The sequence below is a fragment of the Cebidichthys violaceus genome, unplaced genomic scaffold (assembly GCF_023349555.1).
Source record: "Cebidichthys violaceus isolate CVI_PGR_0920_01 unplaced genomic scaffold, fCebVio1.0.p SCAF_15, whole genome shotgun sequence".
In the NCBI taxonomy this organism is placed as follows: Eukaryota; Metazoa; Chordata; class Actinopteri; order Perciformes; family Stichaeidae; genus Cebidichthys; species Cebidichthys violaceus.
The window spans coordinates 1,016,471-1,029,025 of NW_027176318.1; the positions used below are offsets into that span (position 1 = coordinate 1,016,471).

Here is a 12,555-nt window from a genome sequence, read left to right on the forward strand (position 1 = left end):
GCTTTGATTCTCTGGAGTTTTGCGCAATTCTTATCTGTTTGATACGAACCCAGTCAGTCAACAACATGAGTTCGTGATTTTTAACGATTCAATATTGACATTTATTTCCATCTGACATCATAAGACTTAAAAATGAGGTTCTTAGGTCAGCTTAGCTCGTTAGGATTCTTTCTGTCACGGTCTCTAGGTAACAGCGGTCTGCTATTTCCTGGATAACTCTTGGTGTCCACAGACTTTATGATACATCATATCATGTTCATCGTGTTCTTCTTTGTATTTGTGTGCTTGTAGACTTGTGACACGTCATCAGACACACAAAACCATCACATTTAGCCAGGAACCAAAGTTCAAAGTTGCTGGTGTTACTCAGCCGTTTTAATCCACAATGTTTTGGAATTTGACTTGTTTGATTTGAAGAATCCCAGCATGCATTTCCTGTCAATCAGCAGCGCCGGTGAAGAACATGTGCCGAACCTACAACTGTTATAATCTTTGTTCAACAACGTCCCTCGTCATTCTGGTGAATCTTATCTCTGTTGAGCCCTTTGGTAATGTATTAGTCGTACTGTAGTCTGTGGCATTTGATTTACATCATGTAATTCCTTATGGAAGATAATCTGTGGTCTCAGAGTTGAAATATAATATGTATTGCAGGCACATTGATTTGGCTGAAGGTAAAGTTAAAGCAGCACTAATCTGTGTTTTTAGCCATTAAGGGATTGCAAAATTCGCCACTTTGGTCCAGACTGAAATATCTCAACAACTCCCGGATGGAGTAGGGTGACATTTTGTAAATACATTCATGTTCCCCAGAGGATGAATCCTAATGACCAATGATCCCCGAGTGAAAACTCACTGTCCCGGTAACTATTAGGACAGATTGCCATGACATTTAGTGCACACATTCCTGTTGTCCTGTAGTGTCACATAGCCAGACCCATCTCCGCAGCGCTGTTTCAGCACTGAAGAAAGGTCTGGCTCCACACATGATCATTGACACTGAAAAATGACACCGACTTGTTTGTATTTCCTAAAGTCGTCTTGGGCGCCTCTAAGCACGATATGGCAGCGCTGGCCATACAAAATAGATAGGCGAAGGGGAGGAGGATACCATGGTAGACAGAGTCAGACTGCCCTCAGGATGAATTGTAATAATGTTGGTGATTCCTTAACATTTGCCCCCAGCACCACCAGCAGGGCAACATTTTCATTTGTCCGACACTTTGGTTCGTGACCAAATTCTGGCAGGACTATTGATCCTCCCATCAGCCCCAGCTGCTGTTAGCATCGAGTGCCATTGCTGCTATTTCTTTACCTTCAACTGTCATTTCTATTTCAGAAGAGACAAACAACCCAAGCACAAACAGAAGCTTGATTAGATTCTCATATTCTAAAAGGTTAACATTTAGATTACAAACTATAGGCAATAATACATGAATGAGTACAATTTAGAGTGGAGGCTTCTCGCTGTCACCAGAGCACTATGACATATAACTAATGACTTTTACACCACAGTCTTCTGAACACTGTATACTCTCTATCTTCTATTCTAGTTTTCAGATGAGAATGACTTGAAATTGAGAGATTGGAGGTTTGAGTCTAGAATAATAGCATTCATTGTGGCTCAGCACGGATAGCAGTTGAAGAAAAGTAAATACTTAAAACCGGGAATAAACTCCTCTTAAAGAATATGGCTGGTAGAACAGTACCCACGGCGTATACAGCATTATGCCACAGAGAGCCATGTCGACAGCTTTTCTCTCAGCAGCTGGTTGCAGTGGTAGATTCCTGCTCTCTGTCAGGCATCTGAAATAAAAGGTTTGGACCCGAACCAGAGCTCAATGATTTACTAACAGGACAGCAGAGTCCCACAATGCAGCTGATCCAGCAGGCAGGGAACAGTAAAGCAAATCTTCAGAGGTCGGTCACAAGAAATAAACCACAAACTCACAGGGAGGACAACCAGCAACACACATTTGTCTCTGTCTAGCTATGCTAAGCTAAGCTAGCGTCACACGTAATGCACTGACATGAGAGTGATATTGATCATCTCATTTCATTTTAGGATTTTATTATTATTATTATTATTTTGGTTCATAATTATTACACAATTAAAGGCGCTTAAACACAGAGCATTTCCATTGCCTCCACACAGCTCACAGCATGGCGACGGCTGGTCCTGACAGACCCAACAGTGTTTACTAAGCGCTGTTCACACAGTTAGCACCGTTAGCTGCTAGCCGCCGGCTCGGCCGTCGCCATGTTCTTCAGTGGCAGAAGTCGATGCAAATTCAAGAGATTGATGGAGACAGGACTTACACGTACACACACTAAATATGACCTAATATGGTGAGATATCTGGCTGCATTGGCTCAACTAAATGTTATCTAACATGTTGATCATTTCTGGGAAGAGGGCTTGTTGACCCGCTCCGGAATGTCTCCATGACAGTAAGCCTTGACATGTGCGTTGTTTGTAAGTGTGAATGAGACGTGAGGCTTTAACATATAGTGACACAATATGCATGACATATATATATTGATACTACCATAGTTCAGATGTGTGAAGGGAAGGAAATCCCGTCTGGTATGGGTTATAGCTGCTGCGGTAGTGGGCCAATCACACGTCACAATAAATCACAGAACACTAGTGGGCACAGAAAGGATCAGTGGGGGGTTTCATTTGACTGGAGAGCTTAAAACTGTAAACGCCATACGAGTGCAGCAGCCATAAGGCTAGCCAATGGGGCATGCTGACATGCACTAAGGTGCACTACAAGTCTATACAAACAAAGCACACAGAAACCCAGATTACAACACACAGAGTGACTTCATTCTCTGCTATCTGCTGCATTACTCCACTATATATATAAGCATGGCAAATTGTTGTTTACTGCTAAATGAATGCTCTGAATATCGTATAGAGAACTGTTGAAGACTCCACATATAGTCTACTGTGTACACATACCAGGACTTGATTACCTCCAGTTGTCAGAATGCTGTTAGCAGACTTTCAATCCATCGGTATGTCTGCAAAAGTGAGGTAACATGAGGTTAAAATACAGCACAGTGTAAGATATAAATACAATAGTGAAATAACCAGGTTCTTAAAAAGATCCATCACCTTTGTGTCCACTACCCCTGTATCATCCCTGTGTGTGTGTGTGTGTGTGTGTGTGTGTGTGTGTGTGTGTGTGTGTGTGTGTGGGGGGGAGAACATAACTCCCAGGTTGTATTTGTGGTTCGGTGGATTAAAGATTAATGTCTTGGTCCTGGAGCACACTTTCTGCTCACACACACACACACACACACACACACACACACACACACACACCCTGTATTCTGAACAAATGATACACCAGAGCAGGCCGGTCTGGAAATACATCGACTGACATTGTTTGCTGTTGCACCAGAAGCTTCAGCGATGAGTGTAATTAAAAAGACAAAAGCCTTCTCTCGTGTTTGGGTTCCAGGAGGTGAATGCTGAGCTGAAAATGTCTCACAGCAGTTTGTGATGACACACACAGTGAAAACACTCTCGTGGTTGTGGTATTGCTTTTTTTTGTATATATATATTTCATGAAATATGCATCCTGTTGACATTCTTCCAATCCTTTTTTTGGAAATATATGGCACTCAAGAGTCAAACACAGTGATGATGCAAAGAAAAGAACACTCTTAGACAATTTGGTAAGAGGACTCAAACATGATGTAAGTGAAAAACAAACCTGGGTGTCAAAACCACCACAGGGTTTATATGCTCAGGACGGCTGACTGGTTTAGTTAAACTCCACAACGCTGCATTTACATCATATTCAAAGTGTTCCCCTCAGCTTCCAGAGGGCTGCCATGTCGGCAGAAAAACATGAATACAAAATATCACAAACCATGAATAGTTTAACGTTTGGGTAACTTCACTGATTAGATTTATTTCTGAGAGTGACATGAGAAGATAAATATCAATCTCATGTCTGAGTGTAAAATGTGGAGCTGTAGACAGGACACATGTAGCTTAGCTGAAGCATAAAGACCAGGGGGGGAAACGGCAACAATGATGCTAGCTTTAGCTTGTCTTTTTGGAATCATTACAGAGCACCTCATTACCATAATATCACGTCTGCAACCATCAAATTCACATTGAAGACGCTTTTGCAGGTTTGTCATCTTCATGCGAGTTAGCTGCAGACATGAGAACATGAGGATGACGCGCAGATTTTGAAAGCAACCGGCGGAGCTAATGTTAGTTAGCTAGCTTTTTGCCAAGGTATAACTCCAAAAAGACTCTGCTCTAAAACCACAAATTGGCATTTTTACGTTTCTCCAGATAAAAGGTATTCATGCGTTAGCTTTAGAAGTGTTTGTACGGCTACTTTTGAGCTTTGGACCGAGCCAGGATAGCGGTTTCCCTCTGCTTCTAGTGTGTAAGCTAAGCTAAGCTAACCATGCTCAGACACCAGCTCTGCACTCTCATCTCACTCTCGGAGGGGAAGCACTTTTCCCATATATGCCAAACAATTCTTTCATCTGAGAAATAACTCATCAGGAGCAGAAAACTTTGACTTTTACAACTTCAGCCAAGTTTTTCTAATGCGACTTGAAATCAAATCAAACACTGAAGACACACAAAGTCTTAAAAAGTAACCAAATTCAGGTTGGCTCCAAAGGACATAAAACGTAACAATAACCATATCAATAATAATAATAATAATAATACAAATGATCCGCTACAGTGCTGCCTAGCACAGTAATACTGTTAGAGAAGGGGACACATTGTGCTGTACAGGCAGATAGACAGACACACAGAGACGGGACAACACACACTGTAGTACATTCTGGAGTAAAAAACACTTCATAATTGTCATCATGCAATAAAGAATAACATAAAAATAACATGGCACATAGGTGATCATCATCTCAATCCGTTATCAGAAACACTTCAAATATAGAGACACTTCTTAACAAATATAAAGTTATTGCATTTTTCATTATTACTTCATATAAGACACTATACGCGAGGCATACTGTGGAAAATCTTCTCTACCCAAACTGGATTGTGGGTAGTGACTAGCTGATTGTCCTTTTGTAATTAAATGGCTTCTAGTTGGTCCGTACAGACAGGAAGCGTCCCTTTTAATGCGTTTCAGAGCTACTGGCCTCGCGCTAAGGGAGCGGTGATCCAGGCTTCCCCGGTAGAACTTTATCCCTGGTGGTGCTCATGAGCTCCTCCAGCACAGAGTTCCTCTAACTCTCACAACACAGAGATCCCGATAGCTGATGTCACCGCTTCTCACTTACCTCCAACAAGTATAAAGAAATGCAATGATTTGGCACGTTTTAGCGCATTAAAGAGACACTACCGCAATTCACCAGTCAGGTTGGAGTACTACTAGGTTTGTGAAAACGGATGCATGTGTTTTGGGGCTCTTGGGGAGTAACCCTGATGATATCATAGTGATGTAATCAGGGTTATCTCAGCTTGGGCTTGGAGAGTCTGAACGTACGATGCTGGAGTTTTTCAGACAACAAGAATATAATAAAAAGTTTATCAAGTTGAATTATGGGAATTCTAGGATCCGATACTAGGGCGCTAAAAGTCAGGATATCTCATGTTGAACATTCCTTTTTTGTTTAAAATGTAAAAAATCGGTCTCTTGCAGGTCCTCTGACTTAGTGAAAGTTTATCAATAAATTGATGTTGTACCCAATGAAAGACAAATTAGGCACTTAGCATTCCTGTCGAACCTTTTAAATGGAGAAAGTGATGAAACAGTGGCCTCCTGAGTGAAAGTCCTGTGTTTGTTTGACCGACAGACTAAGAACACAGCATTAAGTGCACATTTATCCTACTACCTGTGTACAGCTGCTTCATCTATTTATCTATCCCTTTACATTTTCAGAGACACAATTGTCACGTTGTTAATAATGCACCATATTCCAGATGATGCTTCACGAACACCACATCAGATAAAGTGTTACCAGGTTCGTTTGTGGAGAAAAGCTTCATGTCCTCAGCTGAGGCTGTGACATGTAACCCATACAGATCCTGGATCACCAGCTCCCTCCATATTTCAACTCTCTGATCGACTTAACGGCTCTTTGTTTGGTCAGTAGTTACGACCGACTTTGGAGGCTGGCTCAGTCCATGAGCGTGGCACTAACACTGCTGAGGTTAGAGGTTTGAAAACACTAGGTCCATGTAGATGCACCCTGCACTGTGGTGGACCGGAGGCTTCACAAGCCTCACGTTAATGCTGATCACACTCCATCTAATACCTGGATCCCACTGAGCGGAGGAGTGTGGGGTTGACGGACACCGACTTCTTTGTGTGTGAGAGCGTGTAAAAGTGTGTGTGACAGATGGGAATTTTGGGTAATTTGTCAGACAGATGTGCTGCCAGACAGGGATGTTTTGTCCTTGTCTGCCTCTGAAATCCCAATCGGACACACACACACACACACACACACACACACACACACACACACACACACACACACACACACACACACACACACACACACACAAATAAAGAGTCATGAAATTTACATCCACGCTATACAACTTTCAGAGGAGAGCCTGCTGCTGGGACTAATGGATAAACACTGCTGGTATGAAGTCAAAAGCTTCTTAAAGGTCACACTCACACTCACACTCACACAACACACGCGCACACTTCACTGGAATGGAAACCCAGTGAGTAACTCATCCACTGAATAACACTGTTCATACAAAAGCTCTCTCACAATAATAGCTTTTCCCAACGCCTTGATTGTTTGACACGCAGGTGAGTCAATAGGAATGATTGTCGCCGACGCTTCTTCCTGGTCCATGACCGCCCAAACACACACTCACCTCATGGGGGGGGGGCACTTTGGAACACTCAAGAGTTAGTGAGGGAGGGGCTGGGTGGGTGGGAAATCATAAGCACTTAAACCTGGTGGAGGACAGGGGCCGCAGCGATGAGGAGCCCCAGGAGGAAGCACAGGCCAGGGGGCAGGGGTGAGAGCGGAGCGCCCCCGGACGAGCGGATGTAGGAGGTCTTGATCTCGGACGCGAGGAACGCGGAGAGGGGGACGTGGGAGACCAGCGTGGGGCTGGCGTAGTTGATCAGGGAATCGATCTTCTCGGCCTCCTTGCTGCAGGCTTCGATCTGGAAACAGAAGAGAGCTTGCTCAACACTCCTCCACCTGAGTCAGCACAGCAGCACCGCCAGCCTCTCTCTGTGTTCATCTCTTTATTGGGCTTTAAAGGCCCTTTGGATGCTAGTCATCTACCTTTTATGATGTGTATGAATATGTACAGTTGCATGTTTGTTGTAGATGATGTGTCAACATTGGACGAGGGTTGAATGCATAGACTGTATGTAAGAAGTGGACGTAGTCACCCCTTAGTTTGAGGATTGCTTCTATGAAGCCTCAATTTGGGCATTTTGTCAGTTGCAATCTCGGTTTCTGGCTGTCTCCATCTTAGTTTGTTTTGTGTCAAGAGAGGGTGGAACTAAGTACAACTGAATAAGACATTTTAAGGTAAGAAAAGTTTTACAAAAAATGCTAGGGTTGGTAATCTTGACTAGAAACTAGAGAGAGAACCCTAGATTTAAAAAAATGATCCAACCTTAAAATCCAAAAGTTGGTAAATCAAGCAAGAACGTCACCAAGTCGGCAACATTGACCGCCTGTCCCTTCAGGTCTCTCTCCAAAGCCACTCCTCCAAAATGATCATTATGAATGTAAACAACCAACATGGCTGCTGCGAGATATCACAGCTGTCAAGCTAGCAGCTAGTGGAAGACTGTGGTGAGGAGCAATGAGTGCAGAATACGTGCAGGTAGACAGGCAGGTAACCCGTCCAATCACTGCATTCGGGCGGAATAAAATGATTGGACCGGCTTATAGCGGAGTTTGTTGTCAGAGCATTTGACTCATCGTTTGTGTCAGGATGTAGTGAGGATTTCAACACATATAGAACAAAAGAAGAAGATTACCAATCCTACCTTTCCCTTTCATGAAGGGAAAACACACTGTGAAAGAATTTGTAAGATGAAAACACGGCCAGTAGAGACCTGTCAATCACAGTCGCCCCGCCCCTAAAGCATCCCCTCTTTATGGTCTGTTTGACTCTAAATGGAGCATAATGTACTAAATGAACATCATGCTGTATTGAAGAAGACTGTAAACTAGAGATTGAGACCATAAACTCATGTTTACAATGTTTACTGAGGGAATAAATCAAGAGAGAAGTAGAGTCATTTTACACTAGACTTCTATACAAGCAGAGGAGTCGCCCCCTGCTGGACACTAGAGAGAATGCAGGTTCAAGACACTGCATTTGTTTCACTGTTCAGACCTGGAGGTGTATTTCTGGGGCTTTTATTATGAAAATATCAGCTATGAGACAGGCACAAATTCTCTACTATCCCTGCAGGACACAAATGCATTCTGGGAAACTGTTTTCCTCCCGTAGTATCTTGAACAACCTGCCTGTTACCTGGCTAGATGTGGACTTTGAATGGGAACATTACTTGGGTCGTGACGACTGAAGAAAAAGAGTTTTAATTGGCATAAGCCTGGTGACTCGATGGAAAGCCGTTCTGTGCTTCGTCATTCAGCTTCATTCTGTGCATGAAAAGCTTTATTCATTTCCACAGTTTTATTCCAGAAGCACAGCATAAGTGCAAAGTGTGCAGTGCTCAGATGCGAAAACTTTGTTTTGGCACAACCTCCGTCAACCTGGGGATGAAAATGACTTTACTTCTCAAACAAGTTGGAGATGCTGTTGCCTAGTAACAGCTAAGACTAAAAGACACCAGAAGAAGCTTCCCTTGACCCCTTAAAATCGTGGTTATTTTGTCTTCTTCAGTCTAAACCCAGTGACATTTCACCAATTCAGAGAGACGTCACTTCTGATTTTATTGAAATCGTTTTGTTGAGAAAAAGGTTGCAATGTGTTCCATTATTTTAATGATTCAAATTGAATATTTTTCAGAATTGAGTGGTCCATCAGCTAATATAGTTCATACCAGTGACCTTTACTCTTAATCAGGAAGCCTGTCTGACTTAGCATCGTGATTTTTAAAGTATAAGAGTGTAAATGATTCAAGGTAAAGCTGCCAGTCCTACAGGTTGGCTTCATTATTGCCATGGGCTTCAAAGAGGGAAGCTGGAGAAGAACCACAGGTTAAAAGAGTTGCTGGAGGCTAATGGAGAGATTAAAACATAGCCGTGGAAAACAGTTGAATGACTTTTATATTCGGGCGGCATACGCACAGCGAGGAGCAAACCTGTGGAGGCACAAACAATCCAAACAGAGTGAAACACTGAGCAAATCTCCTCCCAAATGTTATGTTTATTCACAACATGTCTGCGGCTAAATTACCGCACTGATTAAGGCAACGTCGCTGAAAACATCTGGGGAGATAAACCTGGCATATTGTAGGACTGCTGTTTTCATACATCAGCCTTCCTATTTCTATCAACCTTCATTTATCATTAAACAGTGATGCATGTTCCGTGTTGTTCATGTTCAAACCCTCCATGGTATGAACATGCAATCTGTATCTGTGTATCCTATATCTGGATAAGGAATCAGAGACGTGATAGAAAATATCCAGACACAGATCACAAGTTAAGACCAGGTGACCACCTCCAGTTCTGAGAGGTGAAGCCAATGTAGAAGTGTCCTAAAGCTGCATTCTCTCTAGTGTCCAGCAGGGGGCGACTCCTCTGGTTGTATAGAAGTCTAGTCTACAATGACTCTACTTCTCTCTTGATTTATTCCCTCAGTAAACATTGTAAACATGAGTTTATGGTCTCAATCTCTAGTTTACAGTCTTCTTCAATACAGCATGATGTTCATTTAGTACATTATGGAACATTTAGAGTCAAACACACCATAAAGAGGGGATGATTTAGGGCTGGACTACACGGTGATTGACAGGTCGCAACAAGGGTTTGTTTTTCGTCTTAGAACTTTAACCCTTTCACATTGTTTTCACTTCATTTTTATTTCGCCCAAAAATGTCTTATATAGCATTCGGTTAATAAGAAGTAATTAGCTCCACCCTTTTGTCACTTCTAGTTGCAAAAAGCAAAAATGGCGACAATTCAAATTGATAATTTATCGTCTTCCAATGGAATCCTATCGTGATGAAACCACATATCGTAATACACAATTATGCCGTCTAATAGATATGAAGCCCATACAGTACACTTTCTTCTGATTACTTTGCACTAAAGTTCTTAATTAAATGAGAAAATACTGATTCACCCAAAAGTATATGTAACCGTGTGTTTATTACATATAGACTAGATATTTATTGAATAACCAAAAAACATGCTAAATCGTGATCTAACATTTTTGCCATATCGGCCAGCCCTAGGCCCAAAATGACAAACTCAAGGCTTCATAACGGCAGTCCACAAACCAACGGATGACATCACGGTGACTATGTCCACTTCTTATGTACCGTCTATTTTTAATACCAGGTGTAACTTGGGCCTGAAGGTCTAACCTGTAGCGCCATTTAATTTCCATTTCCAAAATGGCAGCTGTCACGAAGTGACTTTTTCGTTTTCGGCAGGGAAATCGTTGCTAATTTTGAAACAGTTACGGTAATAATAACATTTATAGTGTTACTAATATTTCAATATGACTATTTACTGTATTGAAGCAAACTATAATTACTTCATATTTCGTTCCTTATTTTATAGTAAAATCGTGTTGAAAACATAGGTATCAAATATGATACAGCAGGTTTATAAGGTAATAATTCACCTGTAAATTCTTGTATTGTATTTCTTTGCGCACTCTGGATTATGCCATATCACAATGCCAAATACACTGTTTTGGTCATTTAATTAAAGTAATTAAAGGTAGTAAGATAAATTGAGTGAAAATGTATGTTTTTTATGTATAAAAAAGAAAATCCTTGGCTATCATAACCTTTTGTTATATTGCTAATTAATTAATTAATTAATTAAAAAAAAAGAAATTCAGAGTAAACAATCAGATGCAAGCACTGCACAGGCAATCACTTCTCCCATATCTACTGTGGGAAATGTAAAGTCCATGTTTGCCTGAACAAGGACAGAAACTGTGTTTTACCACGAGGCGAAACAAACAGGTTGTAAAAAGGTTGCTGTTTGGGAAAAATGAGAACCAAACCAACTGGAATGTTCCAAAAGCAATGAAAATCATTAGTTATTGTTTCTAAAATAAACATTGTTGTGATCAATAAATTGACAAATATGCCTGATGTATCAAACGTGATACAAAAAAATATCATATATGTAAATACAAAAAAATACATTTTTTATTTTTTTTGACTAAAGGTCCAATAAACACTTCAATATCAAAAAATCTGAATTTTCTGAATATGATATGATGTGTCAGACTTTACAGGGTTAAAAGGATACACAACATGCTCATTCTCACGTTCATATTCTTACTTTGGGTTTCATTTTGTAACACCTTGCTACAATAAAGCGGAATTCACTCTTTGTCTATTGATGACACTTTGGATTTTAGAGAGATAACGGCAGGAAATGGACAGGAAGACCTTGAGCTAAAGCAGACATCTGAATAATACAATAACCTGCACTTCTGCATCGCCTTCACTGTTCAGACCCAGATGCTGCTACCTGGCTCTAAGTGGTCTCCTGTATGTTATTCTGAAAAGTGCCAAATAAGACCGGCTGATCTGGTGCAGATGTTTACTTTGTTTAAGATGATGTTGACTTGTGAAAGCTGGTTAACGTGTCGATTGTGCTGTCCTTTAACCAAAAAAAGAGTCTTCATGATTCCCTCCATCTATCAAAAGTTATTTCTTGCCGTTTCATTCTCTCTCTTTGTCTTCCTTTCTCTCTTTCCACCCTATTTAGATTCTTCCACCACACAGTATCAGTCCATCTGCAGCGAGTGTGTTCCTTGCTTTTGGGCATGGACTGATTGTGGTCTAAGATTAGATTAGCTTGCTAGCAGCAGCAGCATTTAAACACCAGCCTGAAGACATCTCAGCTCCAGATAGAGTGCAGCCGTGCTGTATTTTTAACCCACATACCGGGTGTCACACATAAACCTCCTCCTATTACAATAACCAAACATGATTCCCTGTCACGACTCCAGGGCACGATAAGAGTTTTATGTCATTGTCAATTACAATCAATTATGATTATGAATATTTCTCTAAGGCCAAAGATAGAGCTTATAACAAAAAGCTGCTGTCGGTGTTCAGGATGCTCAGTCTGTCTTCTGGTGACTCTGCTGCTCTTTTAAATCTGGAGGAAAGAGCCTGGAGCGAAAGACTTATCTATATGCTTTAATAATAATAATAAATACATTCATTTAAATGAATAAATAAAACAAAATGACTAAATATCAAATAATAATACAGCTTAAAAATATGGAGATATTATTTATACCAGGCATGACGCCAGGTTTTGTCTGGGCCTGGAAATTCCAGAAGCTGACACTGTTTGCCTCCTTTGACGGAAAACAGAAATGACTGCACTATAGTCACCTTTCATGCTGTGGAAGGTGACTATAGTGCAACTTTTTGAT

General features: G+C 41.1%; 1 protein-coding gene across 1 annotated transcript in view; it reads right to left on the reverse strand.

Annotated features, from left to right (window-relative positions):
• Positions 1-3,551: 3,551 nt before the first annotated feature.
• reck (reversion-inducing-cysteine-rich protein with kazal motifs) overlaps positions 3,552-12,555 on the reverse strand; it is a 58,638-nt gene continuing 49,634 nt past the window's right edge. The window contains exon 21 of the mRNA XM_068709595.1: positions 3,552-7,147. Within this exon, the coding sequence (XP_068565696.1) occupies positions 6,926-7,147 (222 nt within the window). The 3' untranslated portion in view covers positions 3,552-6,925. The remainder of the gene's footprint in view (positions 7,148-12,555) is intronic.